Genomic DNA, 19,782 nt, shown 5'->3' with positions numbered 1-19,782 from the left:
GCCGGCTGTCAAAAGGACTAATATCTATGATACTACCAATCTGGTTGTTGCACATGACACATCATCTTACTGAGGCAAACAATTGTGCATCTATCAATGCATGGCTGAGTTACAGCCCGGACAAGCAAAACAGCACCGAGTTATGACCTTTGACCTCAAAGTATGACCTTGACCTTTAAGCTACCAATCTGGTTCTTGAACGCAACACACCGTGTCATTGAGGCAAACATATTGTATATGTGCCAAGTTATTTAAGAATCCCTTGATCCATGGATAAGTTACAGCCCGGACAAACTCGGACGGACGCACGCACGCACACACGCACGGACGGACGGACTGACTGACGCATGCATGCACGCGCATACACCGAACCGCCATTGTGACAACTACTTAGTACGTCGAGCTCACCGCCAGCGGGCTCGACAAAAATCGAAATCATTTATTGCTTTCACCGCCTTGGTTCTCACCATCGTAGTTTGGTGGTTTCGACTTTTCACCACCGTAGCTTCGTTTTCTTTTATCATTTTGTAATTTGATAAAAGACGAAACGTCAGAGTAGCATAAATTTCACACTCTCTACGCTAAACTTTATTTAAATAGGCCTACCGATGTCAAAATAGTAACTGGAAACGATCCGACACCCTTTGAGGTAACTCTTACAGTACATGTATACACAATCATGTTAAGTTTTTGCTTGTTTTTTGTTTCCTTTTACAATGTAGACACAATACCGGTGTAAAAGTTTTGTTACATTAATGTGATATATATAAATTTTTATCCAACAGGCGCCAAATTTAGGCGAATTCAGCAAGAATTTGTTTCGTTTTACATATACGGCTGATTAACAGAATAGCTGTTTTCTTTATATTGATATACAGCATTGAATACGACTGCAAATTTCTCACAATTATAAGCTTGCAAATGGGCAAACATTTTATAGCTGCGCACGCACGACAGGACTACTAAGATGATGAAAAGTCGAAACTACTATGTATAAAAGTCGAAACTACGGAAAAACGAAACCACAATGGTGAAAATTCGACGCTACGGTGATGAAAGTACAGAATAATTTCGACTTTGCACCATAGTAATTTCGTTGTTTCGACTTTCCACCGTCGCTGTTTCGACTTTTCAACATCCATCGAAGTTCTGTGTTCAGACTTTTCAACATCGTAGTTTTGAAGTTACGTTGTTTCGAGCTTCTTATGTTCGACGATGTTCCTAACTGGAAGGTTTTTTACGGTACCTACCTGACGACAAACATCACTAATGTCGCAAGCGGCGTCCACAGCCGAGTTGCCAATACCAACAACAACCACGCGCTTATCCTCACAACCCTTTGAATTCTTGTAATCTTGAGTGTGAATCAAGCGTCCTTTAAATTCCTCGATCCCTAGAACATCAGGTTTTTATAATTATATGTGCTTTTGTTTTCAGCAATAAGTACCTTTTAATCAGAAATGTGACAACGTTTATTGCAGTATTCAAGTTGTGTTTTGACATAATGTTGTTTATATACGTTCGCAGGAGAATCTATTGTATATAATTCTGTATAATTTTTATTGGGATATAACCTCTGCAATACCTTGGCACTTTGTCATGTCACTGACCTCTAGAACAACCTATATGCAGGTGCTTGGCGTTTTTCAACACAATCAGAAGATGTTATCAACTTTCAGTAAGTCTTACTTTTCTTTGATTTCGTAATACTCGGTGTATGACATTGTTTGTTGACAGATTAAATACAATAATGGATCTACTAAAATTTTGCATAATTATTGCATCAAACCTGCATATGTTGGCATAAATGGTCTTGAGAAAACCCCTGTACAGATCAAGACAGCGTCAAACGTCATCAAGTTCGTGTTGTCACTAGTAACATCCTTGACCTTCACATTCCAACGGCCCGTGACCTTGTGGTCTTCTGTTTCATAGATATGGACAACCTTTTTCGGAAAAGTGAACAAAAACAACACATTAGAAACTAGAGCTGCTTTTGAGAAAAGCGCATGTCTCCCACAACTGCCTAAGCATCTAAATAGTAAGTCAGTCTTTATATACTGTTTACTCACTACAAATATACCTTTGAAGAGGGTAATTCAAGGGCCATCATTCTGAAGTGCCTAGGGCGATTTGGCTATTTAATGAACTTGGCCGAGGAGTTATGGTCAAAAAATTTGGTTCAAGTTTGGTAATGATCGCATGAGAACTGTTTGATTTAGAGCGTGGACAAGAGTAAAAAGGCCGATTTTCGGTAATTCAAGGGCCATCAATTTTGTTCAAATCTGGTGAAGATCGGATAAAAAATGTTCGACTTAGAGCGCGGACAAGAGTAAAAAGGCCGATTTTCGGTAATTCAAGGGCCATAATTCCGAAGCGCTTGGGCCGATTTGGCTTGTTATTGAACTTGGCCGAGGACTTGTGGTCAAACACATTTTGTTCAAGTTTGGTGAAGATCGGATGAGAAATGTTCGATAAGAGCGCGGACAAGATTTGTGACAGACACACACACACACAGACAGGAGTAAATCAATATGTCTCCCACACCACTGTGTGGTGGGAGACATAACTATGTACTAAATAAATGGAATGGAAGTTCGGCAGGGCATTGAACTTATAGTTTTATCAACAATGTCTGCGAACACTTCAGCGAACAACTACAAACGATCAGGGTTAAAAAAAAGGTCAACAAAAAATGTTATTTTAAAGTTCCTATCCCTATTATTTCTAATTTTGCCCAAACGCGACCTTGTCAAACGGCTGTTCAAATATGAAATGAAATTTCATTGATACTTGATAAGGTAGCCTAGTTTGTTGTTGCGATCGAAGCATAACCTCTGACAAAATTTGAACAACAAAATGTTAAAACTATGTTGTTTCGGGACAGAGTAAGAAGATTTTACGTGTCTGTCTGTAATAGATATAGACTATAGGTTAGATATACATGTAGACTATAGTTCAGAATGTCCAAAAGAAATGTAAGAACATACTTCTGTGTTGAGTCGAATATGCTTCCCCAGATCGAAGTTATCTGCATACATATTTAAATACTCGTCTAAATCCATATTGTGCATGTAAACTGGAAGTTCCGGCGCCGGCGGAAAATCACTGTAGGCCGTAACTTCCTTGCTTACGTTCGCTATCGTGTTTTTCATCACTGTTGTATGACCTTCTTTTGCCTAATAACAAAATGAACACAAATGTTTTGATTAACCCGTGTTATGTTTTGCCAAGTTTTTTTTCAACAGACAACGTCCAATAACTGCAAATTATGCCAAATACCAGCGCGTACGATCGAGCTTATCGGCAAGAAAACAATCTTTTTAACAATGTTTAACAGGAGGCACTGCCATGTGGATGTTGTTAACTTCTAAGAAAACAAAATACATTTGTACCATATACTCCAACATTTCAAATAACTTGCTTTGTTTTATAAGCGGCGTATTTTATATTCAAGCTCGATTATTATATCCAAACGTAATATCCTACTTTGATACCTTTTCTGTGTAATGCCACAGTCCACCAATATGATCTGACCTTTCAAAGCATGTGGGAGTCAGTCCCTCGTCTAGACAACACTTCACAGCGGTGAGACCACTAGCCCCACCACCTATCACTGCCACCGAGTTCACCATTTCTACAGTCTATTTTCTCCAGAACTCCTATTTAGGGGCCCTACTAATAGATAAAACAACATTAAGCAGTCATACCAAATCAATCTTCAGAACAACACAATTTTCTCCATCTATACCCTGTAAAAGATATTTTAGAACTACCCCTGTACCTCGTACAGAGTAAATGTCTGTATACACCGTACTCATTTTGGAAATACAAAACTGATGTGGATTAAAAAGCAATTTGGCCTATTCAGAATTTTGATATATCAGTTACTGTACTAGAATATGCTTAGAACATTGAGGACACTTATAACAATCCTGATATATATAGTCATTTTTGAATGTTATTGGCTTCGCGGGCGTATTTTCAAGGGTAGCCAACCCACGTGACTTTTCGGTATCGTACACACAGGAAAAATAAATCACTTCAGGTACCTATATTATGACTTTAGATAAAAAGCGTCGAAGATCGGAAAACTAGTATTTTCCTCGGCACAAAGCGTCTACGACGCATTCTCAACACTTTCTTCAAACACTTCGCCCTATTTAGTGTAGGCTATAAGCCAGATGATTGTGCACTTTTTAGAAGAGTTTTAAATTTGTATGAGTCTTGCGTATTGTATCATAATATTACAATTTTGATGTAGAACCCATCGCTGCATGAAGTATTTTACAAAATATAGGCCGATTTTTAGGAAACTTTACCAGTGGAGATTTTCATTGTACTTTTCATAACTTTTTTATTTTTTGCTCAATTCTAAAAATATCTTGTACAAATATTTGTCTTTTAAATGCCGACGCGACACATATATTTGTTTGGTGTTTGTTGCAAAATTATTGGAGCGTGTCGAACTTTATTGATTTAAGCATTCTGCATGTAAAAGATGTATACATTGACTTAATTTGTAAAAAAAAATCATGTAAAGATTAAGGTTGGAGCCGTGCCAACTAGAATTAACATAAAAGTGGATAAAATGTCAATGTACGCATAAGTAGATTGATCTGAAACTTTTTAGTTAACAATTTCATTGCAATGTTTTCATACAATGCTCAGAAGCTTATGACAAAAACAACTGGACCGTGACAAATAGTATTTATTGCAATTATGCACGTATTCATTTGTAAATATTGACAAATACTATAAAAAAATCATGCAGATGATAGCCAATAAGACGTTCATATGAAATAAGGCAAAGTGTCAAAGCGAGCTTTACGACTTTGTTACTACTCTAAATGCGCACATTCTTGAGAAAGTGCTCAAATAAGGAACGAAGGTAGTAATTCGCCGATTCTGCCTCTGTGGTCACACTGAACACTGAAAGTAGTCTGTGTCAGTATATAGTGCTATTTTCCCGTCTAGTTAATGTATTTACATGCTAAATATAAAATGTACTTAAACTTGAATGTCTGTGGATGATTTAGAGCTACGTAACGTTATATTGTTCTATGTTTGTGTAGAACCTGCAGAGTAGAATGTAAGTGAATGTACGTACCTGCTGAAGTCTTCATACGCAATATTATCGTTTTATCAAGTATCTCAGTCACGTGACCATGGCTTCACTGCATTATGGAAAACCCAATATTTTTTTTTTATTTACTGATTGTCTATAGATAGACTTTCAAGACGAGGGTTATCTCGCAAGAAATGTAACACTAGACATGCTGACAAGAAAATACTTTGCATTGTAATTTTACATTGAAAATAGTAGCGGAGACATTCAGTACATTGTAACCTATAAAGAAAAAATTAACCGTTGCCATTTCTTACAGGTACGAAGATAGTTATTAGCTAGATATGTCCCTGAAGAGCCGTGGCATTTTTTTCCAATTTCATTCTAGAATATTTCTGTAAAAACGTTATCATTTTTCCATCTAGCTGGAAACTTTGATAAATAATTGATAAGTAAGTTTGAGCAACCGGATGACATTACATCATTATCATTATTATTGTACCACATATATATAGCGCCCTTTCCATGATAAACATGCAAAGACGCTTTACATAGCGCAAACGAAGCCTAGCAGGGCGCGAAATTAATCGTCTGTGCTCTCTACTAGTACAAACACAGAGCGATCTGACCAGCGGGACAGAGTGAGAAAAAGCCGCTAAAGCCCCTAGAAGGGGCTTTAATAGATTAGTTAATGTTTCTTTACGATATTGTATTTTGTTTCATAGTTAGATCTGCTTATATCAAATTTAAAATGCTAGGTATCTTATTATCGTAATGCAATTTTAAATTGTTTTCTATAATAGTTCAGTTACCATTTGTATTGAACATTATATAGATGTTGTTTATGTAAAGCACTTTTGAACGTATTTTTATATGAAAAGAGTGCTATATAAATATGGTATATAATGATGATAATAATAATAATAATAATAAAGGGAGAGAGAGAAATCCCTTTCAGATACAGGCTTGTCCGGTTAACTTAGCTTAGTTCTTTGTGAATAGACAATCTGGTTCTTTAAACGTGTCCGGTGTATAGCTACGATACAAACAAAAATAGAGACAAGTGGAAACTTCACAGGTCGTTCAACACGACAAAAACGAAAATGTTACAGGCTCGGTTTGATTTAGCCTGTTCATGGACGGTAGTGGAAATGCATGCTACCGGCCCTCTAGCTCCGGGTTGAGCAGAACTCAACATTTGCACATGTTAAAAAGTACAAAAAGCAATTTAGAGACATCCGCAGATGTATTCAAACGGCGGTGAACATGGAACCTTCAATGCTACATGTGTTGAGGCGTGTAATTCCATGAAGAGCGGCGTTTGGTCCCCAGATAAAATAATGGGTTTGCCCCAAACGAGAAAACAATGTGCAGAACTTAACAAACTGGAATTTAGGAAGGGGATCTGAGGTTATGGAGCCAGCCGTCTTTCCTTGGAGAAACCAGCACAGTTCTCTTATCGGACGTTTTCTCTTCACTGCACCAAAAAAAAAGCTCTATGTTAAATACGAAATTAAATGTATCTTTATGTCGAGTTCTGTGTGTCTTTATCAGTTTGTTTTGTCAAGTTGTGCGCATACCAAAACAACACACACACACGTACATACATTTTTACATTACTGTTTTTAGATATGCTTTACATTTTTACATGGATGCTTTTATCAATGTTTTACATTATTCATAGTGTTCTTTACATTTTTACATGGATGTTTTTAGGTATGCTTTACATTTTTACATCAATGTTTAGGCTTTACAGTTGGCGTTTGCAATATGACTTTTTCTCGGCGATATATGACCGTTTTGTGTCGGTTCGCCGTAAAACCCAACTCACTCACTCACTCACTCACTCACTCAAAACAACACACACTCTTTTTGGTTATGATGTTTGAGGTGTGTGCCAGGACGACACAAAGAAACGTGTTGCCTAAACGACGCGCACGCCAATGCAACATCACGAAACACCCTAAAGCCACCATAGATAAATCAATGACATCATTTACATCTGACAACATACTGAAGTTATCACGTATATCGCAGAATAATTGAAGACGAGTTTCAGATGTTATCATCGACGAAATGAAATTGTTTAACGGGCTGAATAGAAAACGACAAGTTTTATATAAACAAGAGCTGTCTCCATAGGATGACACATGCCCCCGATGGCACTTTGAATGAATATATAGTTATGGCCGATGTTAGAGTTTAGGACCTTTGACCTACGGAACAGGGTCTTGCGCGCGACACATCGTCTTACTGTGTCACACATTCATGCGTAGATATTTTAAAATCCATGCATGAATGACAAAGATATGGACCGGACACGCCTATCAATGCACTATCATGAAAAATGACCTTTAACGTCTAAGTGTGACCTTGACCTTTGAGCTACGGACCTGGGTCTTGCGCGCGACACGTCGTCTTACTGTGGTACACATTCATGCCAAGTTATTTGAAAATCCATCCATCGATGACAAAGATATGGACCGGACACGCCCATCAATGCACTATCCTTTAATGTCTAAGTGTGACCTTGACCTTTGAGCTACGGACCTGGGTCTTGCGCGCGACACGTCATCTTACTGTTGTACACATTCATGCCAAGTTATTTGAAAATCCATCCATCGATGACAAAGATATGGACCGGACACGCCCATCAATGCACTATCCTTTAATGTCTAAGTGTGACCTTGACCTTTGAGCTACGGACCTGGGTCTTGCGCGCGACACGTCGTCGTACTGTGGTACACATTCATGCCAAGTTATTTGAAAATCCATCCATCGATGACAAAGATATGGACCGGACACGCCCATCAATGCACTATCCTTTAATGTCTAAGTGTGACCTTGACCTTTGAGCTACGGACCTGGGTCTTGCGCGCGACACGTCGTCTTAGTGTGGTACACATTCATGCCAAGTTATTTGAAAATCCATCCATCGATGACAAAGATATGGACCGGACACGAAAATTGCGGACAGACAGACCGACAGACCGACGGACCGACAGACCGACAGACGGTTCAAAAACTATATGCCTCCCTTCGGGGGCATAAAAAGTATACATCAGTTGACGATTTCGCGGCAATGTTTTTTACATGTTCAGTTCCGTAAGCCGTAACTACGCTGAGGCACACCGAGGCAGATTCCTCGGTGTGTTTTTTTTTTAAGCAACGTGTTTCTTCTCTTTTTTTACATTTGATATATCCATAAAAGTTCTGTTTTCGCTCTAAACAGAACAGATACATTTGATAAAAATATTTTACCTGATTTGTCTATATACTCAGGTATTTTTGTAAATGGTTTATTCAAATCCTCTTCGTAGATGTAAATATTTCTTTGTCCATTTTAGGATTTCTGTGTACTGAAAACTCATTTTGATGTGTCCAATCAAGAAATGCCCGAGTCATATATACATATTGATGGAAATGATATCTCGACTTGACTTTTTTTACACTGGCTTACGAAAGAGACATTGCGTTTTGGTTCTTGTGCGATTGTAGAGTCAACGGTAACACCTAAACATAGTCACACATTTCCCTCCAATCATTTCTCATATAAGCATTTAATTTTGTACTTTTGCTTGTGAATCACACAAAGTTTTACTAACAATTTCATAATCTGGCTTTAAAAACGTACCATTTTCTTGTGGAATTTAAGAACTTCTGAGCCCACTACCTGTTCTCTTCATTGATTTTTCCACATTTCTCTAAGAGGGTTCCGAACCCCACTTCTACTTTTACTCAAATTACCCAGACGAGTAGTCGTATGCGTACACTTTAACCCGATTTGCTAAGGTTTTTTGTCAGAGATGGTGTAAATGTCCCATTTATCTTCTATCAATTTAAAATTTCGCGGGGAGGACCATGGACCCCATCTCTATTTCTACTCTAGTTATGCAGCCGGGAAATGTGTACATTTCAACCTGATTCTCTCAAATTCTTTATCAGAGATGTCTTAAAATGCACCATTTTGTCTTTTATAATATCAAAGTACTCTTGGGGAGGACCCTTGAAATCCCATCTTTACTTGTATACCAATTATGTAGGCGACTAGTGCAAACTTTTTAACCTTATTTCCTCATATTTTTTTCCGAAGGTTGTTTAAAATGCCCAGCTTTGACCCCGAACACAACCCTCTACGTGTACTCCAATTATGTAAGCAAGTAGTGTGACATTTTGCTCAGATTTTTGTCTGAAATCGCTTGAAACTAACACAGTTGTATTGTATAGTGTCAAAACTTTTCAAGACCTCAACTTGGCTCCAATATTGCAGACGAGTTGTGTGTACAGTTCTGAAATGTTTTGTCGAGATTGTTTTATCTGAAATAACTAAAAATACACCATTTTGTCTTGCAGAATTTCAAACAAAATCTCAGGATGGGCCCCTGTAACCCTGCATTAACATATGCAACAACTCCACGTGCTTTCTACGGATGAAAAAAAAAATGTTCAAATTAACTGATGACTTGTAAAATCGCAGTTTGTACCTAAGCCCATATATGAAACACTATAGCGTAGTCACACCCGTAATTGTATAGTTGCTAACAACAAGTTCAGTTACAAGGTTTACTACAACTTATATTCTTACTTCATGTTTACTCATATAAAATCAAAACAGAAAAATGATAACGAATCTTAGAACACAAATTTTTATAGCACATAGACTATATCTTGGGGTCTCACAATTAGATTTCGTCCAAAGGACTTACAGTAAAACATCTTTGATTGGCATTTAAGTTATAATTTTCATCTACTTTGGTGGAAAGGCAGATATTACACATCACGCACTAGCTAGAATATTGATTAGATAGACATCATATATACCACGTCTGAATTAACATATTACTAAAGTTACGAATTATGAATTTAAACGCACGCGATAAAGCTTGAAAAATACAAGGATACTGTAAGGAACGTGATGTAGCACACATATAACATCTGTTGTTTGCAACATTGCAAACAGAATTCGTGACCCGGCAAATTGGTTACATGTTTAACTTTAAGACAAAATTGAAATGCAATAAATATGTAATACATGTACATTGAATGGACATTAAAAGTAAATAAAATCAATTACAAAACAATAATTCATACACACATTATAATACAAATATGTAACAATGTTATAACTCTTTTTCCGAAAGAATTCTGCCTTTGTGTTTTTTCAGGGCTTGTTACGGCACTGATGTTTTAATCGTGTCTATTTTATAAAGATAAAGGTAAAGGTCTTGCTTATTATGTTCATTTATAACAAAACATTTTATACTTTGCGTTGCGGATACTAAAAGGTTATTTTTGTTTATGACTCCTGATTAACTTGAATTTCAAATGTCACTAGATAAATATTGTTTTATTAAACGGCTTACTCCTTTTGGAATCATGTTCTGCTATGCTTACATTAAGGGAACATCTTAAAGATTTGTAATGGTGAGAAGCTTATGGCTAATAATTGTGTTTATGTTATTAATTTTCATTTACTCGCGTCTGACCTTGATCTGAAGGTTTAAACTTGTTCTTGACCCTGAGAACAAATTGTTGGATATTTCTGAAGGACATAAAACTGAAATAACGGTGCTGAAGGCAAGAATCGGATATGTGTCGGACATTGACAGCCAAAGATAGTGTATAGAGACAGACAGACAGACAGATTAAAATATTGAAAAAAGCTCGTAGATCACGAAATGCCCCCCCCCCTCCACCCCTGATGCATTCAGTTACTGCACAAAAAACAGAACCTACTTGGTCATTGTGCACTGAACGTTTGACGTACTGACATCAAATCAAAATAAAAGGTTATTTGCTAGTCATAAATGACCTCTAGATCAAAACTGATTTTAGACCAAAGCATTTTCTTGTTATTTGACAAAATATTTTAGCTGTTCTGGGTCAATGTTTTACCTTTGATCTACTGATCTCAAAATCAACAGGGATCATCTGCTGGTCATGATCAACCACCCTATCAAGTTTCGTTAATTTCGTGATTCTAATCCTAAGCGTTCTCAAGTTATCATTCGGAAACGGTTCAACTGTTCCGGATCGCTGTGAACTTGACCTTTGACCTACTGGTCTCAAAATAAATAGGAGTCATCTTTTGGTCATGATCAACCACCCGATAAAGTTTCGTGATTCTAGGCCTAAGGGTTCTCAAGTCATCGTCCAGAAACTGTTTGACTGTTCTGGATCCCTGTGATCTTGACCTACTGATCTCAACATCGACAGAGATCATCTGCTGGTCTTGTCAAATCTCTTTATCAACTTTCAAAATCCTATGTCAAAACATCCGTGAGATATCATCTGGAAACGGTATACTTGTTCTTCGTCAATTTGACCTTGACCTTTGACCTACTGACCTCAGTATCAGTAGTGGTCATCTGCTGGTCATGATCAACCTTTCTATTAAGTTTCGTGATTCTAGGTCCAAGCGTTTCCAAGTTATTGTCCAGAAACTGTTTAAATGTTCCGGGTCACTGTGACTTTAAACATTGACAAAGTGACCTAAAAATCGATAGAGATCATTTGCTGGTCATGACCAACCTCCTTATCGACTTTCATAATCCTAAGCACAAACATTCTTGAGTTATCATCTGAAAACTGTAGACCTGTTCTTCGTCAATGTGACCTTGCCCTTTGACCTACTGACGTCAAAATCAATAAAAGTCATCTGCTAGTCACGATCGACCTTTCTTTTAAGTTTCGTGATTCTAGGACCAAGCGTTTCCAAATTATCGTCAAGAAACTGTTTAATTATTCCCGGTCACTGTGACCTTGACCTTTGACCTACTGACCTCAAAATCAATAAAAATAAATTTGCTGGTTATGACCAACTTCCCTATCAAATTTCATGATCCTAGGTTTAAGCGTTCTTGAGTTATTATCCGGAAACCGATTGTTTAACATATTAAAAGACCGACAGACAGACCGACCGACTTCTGAAAAACAATATACTCCTCTTTCTTAGAACGGGGGCATAAAAATAGGGCTTCACAACTAATCAACATGTCATTTACTACTTACAACATCGTTTTCGGAAAGATAGCTTAACAAAACTTTTCAAAAATCAAACATTAAATGTACCATTATAAGTGTTGTCCAATTTTTCTATAATTTTACAAATTCAAGGGCCGTAACTCTCATATATGCATATCTATTTCAATTGTTAGCCCCCAGACTGATTAATAATTTCCTCCGACATACATTTCGCATAAAATGTTGGGAATTTGTATTTCATAAAAAAGTATATGGTGGGTGTTGTATACTAATACCTTTTATAAATGATTTCAAGGGGCATAACTCTGACCCTTATTATTTACCATAAAAGGCTTGGTAGAGGTGGGTTCTACATCTAAACTGTTCCGTTAAAGATAGTTGTATTGTATTAGATAAAGATCAAAACTCTTCTAAAAAGTGCACAATTCGGCCATATTTTCAGCCTTATAGCCTACACTAATTATCCTAATGTGCACGTTACCTACACATTTTGTCCCTGAAAAAAAAAACACACAACATTTGGGAGAAGTATCGACAACGTCTGGCAGACGTTTTGTGTCACGAAAGGCGCTCTTTATCTGACTTCGATGTGTTTTATATGATTAAAATCAGTCATGTATAATGGAAATTATAAGCAAAAATGTACCTGAATCGGCTATTTTCCCCGTGTGTACGGTACCGAAATGTTACATGGGTTGTGCACCCTGTTTTTCGGGCATAGAAATAATTCCACTTTCGTTTACGTCATTTCCATGATAACTTAAATCTTTAATACCAATTCAAAATTCGCCATTATTTACAGCTTACTAATTATCTATAGTTCGGTTTTGAGGTCAGCGATGTTTTTGTACTAGATCACTGTGTTTAGCTTTAAAGTGGATAGGAGTCACATATTAAACGTTATGGTTCAAAAGGCAGTGTACATTTTTTACCGTCTACTAATCATAAAGTTATGATCATGAGGAGCGATATAAATGAATTATTACATGTTTTTCAGTGAATTATCAAAATATTAGAGTGAAATATATCTGGTGTGTTCACAGTGGAAAATATCAAATATATGTTTCAGTAGTACGAAACTATGAAGTGGGTAAATTTAGTCAAAACATGAAATAACAAGAGCCGTCTGAGGACAGCAACGCTCGACTGACTATTCAACAGTCTTGTCAATTGAATGTATATTAAAGTAGAAAAAGGGCCATAATATTGTAAAATTGCAAAACAGGGTTATGGAACCTGTACTATGCATATCAGCTCATGACAATAGACAATGCGTGAAGTTTCATTAGTGGGTACTGAGATACAAAAACTTAACGAACAATGCGTGAAGTTTCATTAGTGGGTACTGAGATACAAAAACTTAACGAACAATGCGTGAAGTTTCATTAGTGGGTACTGAGATACAAAAACTTAACGAACAATGCGTGAAGTTTCATTAGTGGGTACTGAGATACAAAAACTTAACGAAAAACAGCTAAGTCGAAAAAGGGGCAAAATGTTGTAAAAACGCAAATTCTAACACGATCCGATTCATTTTCCTATTAAACAAAGAAGGCTGGAAACAGTGAATTATTAAACAACAATTCACTGTTCTGACGTCACAACTATTACGTCATAGCGTCAAGCGGCGTAGTGGCGCGCTGGAAAAGAACCCGACTGAAAACGGGCAAATATTTAATGCATGCCGACAAGGGTGTACTTTAAAGTCCTTGATAACGTGTTAGAATCGAAATAATATATCTCATTCAGTGATTTGCTCTTGAATAAATCACTGTTTGTCGTTCAGATGCGTAGCATTATATAACTCGGGCTACGCCCTCGTGATATAATTCCTTCGCATCTGAACTCCAAACAGTGATTTATTCAGCGACAAATCACCGATGAGATATATTATTTCTTAATTCTAACACGATCCGATTCATTTTCCTATTAAACAAAGAAGGCTGGAAACAGTGAATTATTAAACAACAATTCACTGTTCTGACGTCACAACTATTACGTCATAGCGTCAAGCGGCGTAGCGGCGCGCTGGAAAAGAACCCAACTGAAAACGGGCAAATATTTAAGAATGTTTCTCATTGCAGAGTTGGTGCAGCTGTTCTGCGCAAGCGCGGAATTATTATCAAATGGAACGCACGGCAAAAATACTCATTTTTTTGCATGTCCGCACGCATTTAGTGTATAATGTGCATAATATACTGACTAAAGGTTAGGGTTAGAATCACCATGGTTACAAAATATATACATTTAAGGTATTTTTGTTCAAATTTAGTTAATCCGGTATATACCGGAGTCTGTAATATATCACGGGCGCACCAACTCTGTATTTAGTCACAGCCAATATTTAATGCATGCCGACAAGGGTGTACTTTAAAGTGCTTGATAACGTGTTAGAATCGAAATAATATATCTCATTTAGTGATTTGCTCTTGAATAAATCACTGTTTGTCGTTCAGATGCGTAGCATTATATCACTCGGGCTACGCCCTCGTGATATAATTCCTTCGCATCTGAACTCCAAACAGTGATTTATTCAGCGACAAATCACCGATGAGATATATTATTTCTTAAGTAGAGTTACGGAACCTGTGCACTGCATGTCAGATCATCACAGTGAACAAATGTCTGAAGTTTCAATCCATTCCCATTAGTGGGTACTGAGATACCAGCTTACATATAAAACCTTAACAAAAAATTTCTAAGTCGAAAAAGGGGCACAGATTTGTTAAAAAGCAAAATGGGGTTATGGAACCTGTGCAATGTAAGTTAGTTTATCACAGTGAATAAGTGTGTGCAGTTTCAATCCATTCCCGCAAGTGTTTACTGAGATACTAGCTTACATACAAAAACTTAACCAAATCGGGACGACGACGCCAACACCGACGCCGACCCATGGGTGAGTCCAATAGCTCTACTATTCTTTGAATAGTCGAGCTAAAGAGTACAGTTACCTACTGTTCCTATATCCACCTAAGTATGTAAATGTAAATTCGGACGGACTGACTGACGGACGGACAAACGGACGAGGGCAACTCTAAGCGGGGTGCTTAAAGAAATACATATACCTCGTACAGTACAAATGTCTATACGCCAAAGAATCGTATCAGAAGTTATTTTGGTAATACAAAAAAAAAATGTGGTAAATATCTCATAGATAAAAAACGCAATATGGCCTATCCGGATTCTAATATATCAGTTATACTTTATAGTATGTATAAAATAGTGAGAAAAACGGAATATCAATCTAGATTTATACTCATTTTTTGCACGATATTTGCTTCGTGGGTGTATTTTGGGGTACAGACATCATTCCAGTTATGACAAAGTTCGCTGTTTACATCATTTTCAAAATGTTTTTAAATCAAGTTACCAGTTGTCAGATAGATCCTTTATATTTACAGCTCAATAATCAGCTTCAATACATGACTGTGCGGAAGCGTTATGCGGTTCAAAGGGCAGAGTATATTCAGAAAGATAGACATAAATGAATTAATAAATTACATGTGGGCTTAAATAAGATAATATAGAAATGAAATATAATTTTTGAGATGTATACTTTGCAGGCTGATTTTGCAAAACGGGAGTAAATATACAAATCTTCAATACATGTAAATACAATCTGACTGAAGTATAAATCCAGCACGATAACTCAAACGATAACATGTTTGATAATTATGATTTTTCTTCATAAAAACGTTTCAATACAGAAAATATTTTTGTATAACATTACAGTATGCACCTAACTTCTATCATTGACAACCTTTTTGAGTTCAACAATGCATGAGAACCATAACAATCAAACAATAATATAAACATGCTGTCGTTTAAATTATCGTGCGAGAGTAGTACACGATCTTACATGTATATATATACTTGCAACTCGTCGCACGATCAAAATATGCGGTGATTTGTAAACACTTCAAGTGTGTGTTTAAAGTATTTAAAAATAAACGGGTACATACCTTATGACAGTAAAGTCCTTCCACACAACGTAGCCTATACTAGAGTTCAGTGTCACAGTAAGTAAATACTTATATATATATTACTTGTCATAATTTCACGAACTTTAAAAATATTTCTAAAATTATCAAAGATCACATGATACGTGTACGTAAATTGTTACAGTCAAACATTATAACATGTCTTACATTCGTAGACTAAAGCTGTGTATCTCCTGATGTTGATGCGAAATCTGGAAAAACTGATGACTTTATCCGATTATGTTATGTTCCGATAACAGTGATAACAGTGCACGTTTGTGATAAAAAATCCTTTTAACATTTTTTGTAAGTACTGTATATAAATACTTTCAAATGCATGATGTTTTTCATTATTAGGATACTGGCAAGTAAATCGAATTATCGAGTTTACACAATAAATAGGTTTTAATTAATCGTCAAATTTATTTAGAACAACTGTTACCTATGACCTATATGTGAATATATCAATTCAGGTTCATGGGACGAAAAAAATCAAGGGAAACTACCATAAATCTTGTTTGTCATTAAAAAGAAATGGGTGCTCGGCCTTCTTTTCCTATCGTTCCGCTCCCGAGGGACAGAACTGTTATCGTTACCGGCGGGAACACAGGTAAGACATTAATGACGTCACGTGATTGTGTCAACATCAAAAATTCGAAATATGTCTCAAATAATTCCAGCTGCTGGGAGTTTGACTGCAGGCATAATTGTAAGGCGCTCGAAATCGTATTTATCTACAGTCTATGAAGCATTAAACAATATTAAAAATAGTACAAAATATAACGACATTGAAAATCGTTTTGCACAGCTGTTTCAGTTTTCAGCGCAATATTGTTGATGATCACGCCTAATGTCATAAGGGGGCTGCAGAGCGACCAGTGAGGCTTCGCGGGGTCGAGTCTACCCGTAATCGGTGACTCCTTGCGTTCTTTACGGACAGTTTTCTTAGGGATCGAACTCAAGAGTGAATAAGTAATGTTAAAGCTTAAGCTAAAGTCAAGGTGGAAAAAAATAATAAGTACAAATCTGAGTGAAATTCCTCAGTTTAAAACAGTTTTACAGTGTAGTTATAATAATGTTCTTTCTGTAAGGAATATAAAAAGTGTCGATCAGTGCATGATGCATTTTGCGTATGATTGAAGAGAATGTTACTTTTAAGCCCTTTATTCTGTCTTTTTCCCTCTGCTGGATACTGAATTGGCGGCATGATATTCTACACTATGTATACATTCTTTAAGGTTTAGGGTACGAGATTGCAAAATGGTTGGCCATGATGGGAGCAACTGTGATTATAGCGTGTAGATCGGAACAGAGGGCGCTACAGGTTCGTCATTTTTTTATATGGTGAAGGCGGAGAGACAGTTTCTCAATGTGTTTTATGAGACGTACCGAGTACCAATAAAAATGGAAAAACGTACCTAACGCATGTATAGAAATACCGAAGCTGACAACCATTTTTTATCCCATGCATGTATAAAAGCAAATGAACTATTCCAGTGCCAGTGCTATTCGTAGTATATATTTCTGTAGGGACGACATGTTATTAATGTTGAGAAAACTTGCTTGTCGACCGTTTTGCAAAATGTATGTACGAATGATGATGTTGTTATTCATTTATATATGTTTGAAATGAAATATATTCAAACTAATATATATTTCTAGTAATACAGAGGTCAGTTAGTTGTTAGAATAGTCAGACAATTTTTGCGGCAGGGTGTGAGTTTTGATGCTATTTGTTGGAACAGAATAATTTTGAGATCTAGGGCTTCATATATATAATAATAATTTTGTTTGTGGCTTTTAATACTTTGCCCAGTTTACTGTTAGACTAGATATCTCGTTTGAAGATAAGAGACCACAAGACGTTTAGGTAGTTTTTCTGATGAGATAACTTAATTATTTACAGGCAATAGAACGAATGCAAGAAGAGTATAGTCTGATAAAAGAGAAGTTAAGTAGTACACATGAACTTAAAACTTATGACAACCTGGCTGTCAGCCAGATGCAGCTGGACCTGAGTTCTTTCAAATCAACTCTGGAATTCGTTGAAGAATTTAAGAAATCTGGACGGAACCTCCATGTCTTAGTTTGTAATGCTGGAATCGGCATGGCGCCTTATGGTATGCATATATTTGAATTTTCATATAGGATATGACATAAGGTATGATTGTATACTAATACACTAATTGAATGGTTTGTTAAATCATTATTCAAAACTATTTACCCGCGGTCTGAAAATATCTTGTCGGATATAGTCAAATATATTTTTCCGATTACTTTTATTGCGCTTTGCATATTTGTACGGGATTATAGGAGTAGAGGCCAAATTCGTTGAAACCCCGGCCACCGGTATAGCAATCAGACCATTTATCCTTAACTGTACGTACAGGGGCTTCCATGGCCGAGCGGTTAAGGTCGCTGACATCGAGTCACTTGCCCATCGCCGATGTGGGTTCGAACCCCGTTCGGGGCGTTGCGTGAATTCTTCATGTGAGGAAGCCATTCAGCTGGCTTTCGTAAGGTAGGTGGTTCTACCCAGGTACCCGCCCGCGATGATATAATGCAAGGAGGGATACCTGGGGTCTTCCTCCACCAAAAGCTGGAAAATCGCCATATGACCTATAATCGCGTGACTTTAAACCCAACAAAATTAGAAATTAAATAAACGTACGTTCTTTGTTATCAAATCAGTAATTAAAAACAACAATCAGCTTTTGACATAATGGCGTGCATTCTATTTCATACCCACTTCAGAGAAAACAGAAGATGGATTTGAGAAGATGCTACAGGTGAACTACCTAAGCCACTTTCTGATTGTGGCAAAATTACTTCCGGTCATGCGCAAGTCTGGCACCGATTGTCGGATATTGTTTATGTCAAGTGACGCACACAGATCCTGCAGTTTTGATCTTGATACGATGAATTACGAGGGAAACGCTTCAAAATTTGGGAGACTAGATTACTATGGACGTTCTAAACTGTATCAGGTAAACTGGCTACCGGGATAGTTTCATCTAGAATTAGATGCCATTTTGACCTCAAATTAACTTATAAACATAATCTGCACGAGTTGTCTTTGACAATAGCCCATTTAACAGGTTTATCATGCAACTACATTTGTACTATGAAAACTGCCCGATAATACTTGCCTGATAGTTTTTGTTATCACGTCAATAACCTGATAACAATTGGCACCGCCCATATTAGCGGACTACTTTTTCGTAACTTTTTACACCAGCTCCATCCCAGATTCAATCATATAATATATATAAAAATAATTGGCACTAGTGAATGAATGAATGAATAAAACGCTCGAACGGATGCAACACATTGATACACCTTGCCGTGTAAAGTAAATGTATGTGAAAAGCGTGCTCAAGATTGCCATTACTTCATTTTCAAATTAAAATGGAAGCAATTTGTCGTTATTCAATTTTAAAATAAAAAGTACCCAGACAACGTTCAGACAATGGAGAATACTTCACGAGGTTATAAAATGATGTCATTTTGATAGAAAGTATTTTTATAGCCTTTTAAAACCTGACATAACCGATCTTGTCCATACAATCAACTTCAAACAAAAATGGAAGCAATAAGTTTTTGTACCACATCGATAAAAAATACATTGCAATAAAGGGCAAAAAATGAGGATTACTTCACACGAGGTTATAAAATTTCGTTATATAACGATAAAAATACGTTTTTAATGTTCGAAATACATTTTCCTGTACAAATCTATAGTAAAACGTT

At 36.7% G+C, this 19,782-nt stretch overlaps 2 protein-coding genes across 5 annotated transcripts; one reads left to right on the top strand and one right to left on the bottom strand.

Annotated features, from left to right (window-relative positions):
• Window positions 1-1,169: 1,169 nt before the first annotated feature.
• LOC123550962 (flavin-containing monooxygenase 5-like) lies at window positions 1,170-16,311 on the bottom strand. 3 transcript variants are annotated; one of them, XM_053540343.1, is made up of 5 exons: window positions 16,201-16,311; window positions 3,498-3,675; window positions 2,991-3,179; window positions 1,790-1,946; window positions 1,170-1,393 (listed from the first exon to the last, which is right to left on the bottom strand). In XM_053540343.1, the coding sequence occupies exons 2-5, from the start codon at window positions 3,633-3,635 to the stop codon at window positions 1,185-1,187; spliced, it is 693 nt and encodes a 230-aa protein (XP_053396318.1). In that variant the 5' UTR covers window positions 3,636-3,675; window positions 16,201-16,311; the 3' UTR covers window positions 1,170-1,184. The 3 variants fall into 3 exon arrangements, with proteins under 3 accessions (XP_053396318.1, XP_053396317.1, XP_053396319.1); XM_053540342.1 differs by lacking the exon at window positions 16,201-16,311 and adding an exon at window positions 16,015-16,190 and having other exon boundaries at window positions 3,498-3,678; XM_053540344.1 differs by lacking the exon at window positions 16,201-16,311 and adding an exon at window positions 16,015-16,190.
• Window positions 15,917-19,055, top strand: LOC123550964 (WW domain-containing oxidoreductase-like). Of its 2 annotated transcripts, none has more exons than XM_053540345.1 (5): window positions 15,917-16,071; window positions 16,506-16,642; window positions 17,271-17,356; window positions 17,939-18,152; window positions 18,787-19,055. In XM_053540345.1, the coding sequence occupies exons 2-5, from the start codon at window positions 16,567-16,569 to the stop codon at window positions 19,038-19,040; spliced, it is 630 nt and encodes a 209-aa protein (XP_053396320.1). In that variant the 5' UTR covers window positions 15,917-16,071; window positions 16,506-16,566; the 3' UTR covers window positions 19,041-19,055. The 2 variants fall into 2 exon arrangements, with proteins under 2 accessions (XP_053396320.1, XP_053396321.1); XM_053540346.1 differs by lacking the exon at window positions 15,917-16,071 and adding an exon at window positions 16,210-16,338.
• Window positions 19,056-19,782: the final 727 nt, after the last annotated feature.

This window comes from Mercenaria mercenaria, chromosome 4, assembly GCF_021730395.1.
Source record: "Mercenaria mercenaria strain notata chromosome 4, MADL_Memer_1, whole genome shotgun sequence".
Classification (NCBI taxonomy): domain Eukaryota; kingdom Metazoa; phylum Mollusca; class Bivalvia; order Venerida; family Veneridae; genus Mercenaria; species Mercenaria mercenaria.
Note: the sequence above shows the minus strand (reverse complement) of the source record. Positions and strands in the feature narration are given on the sequence as shown.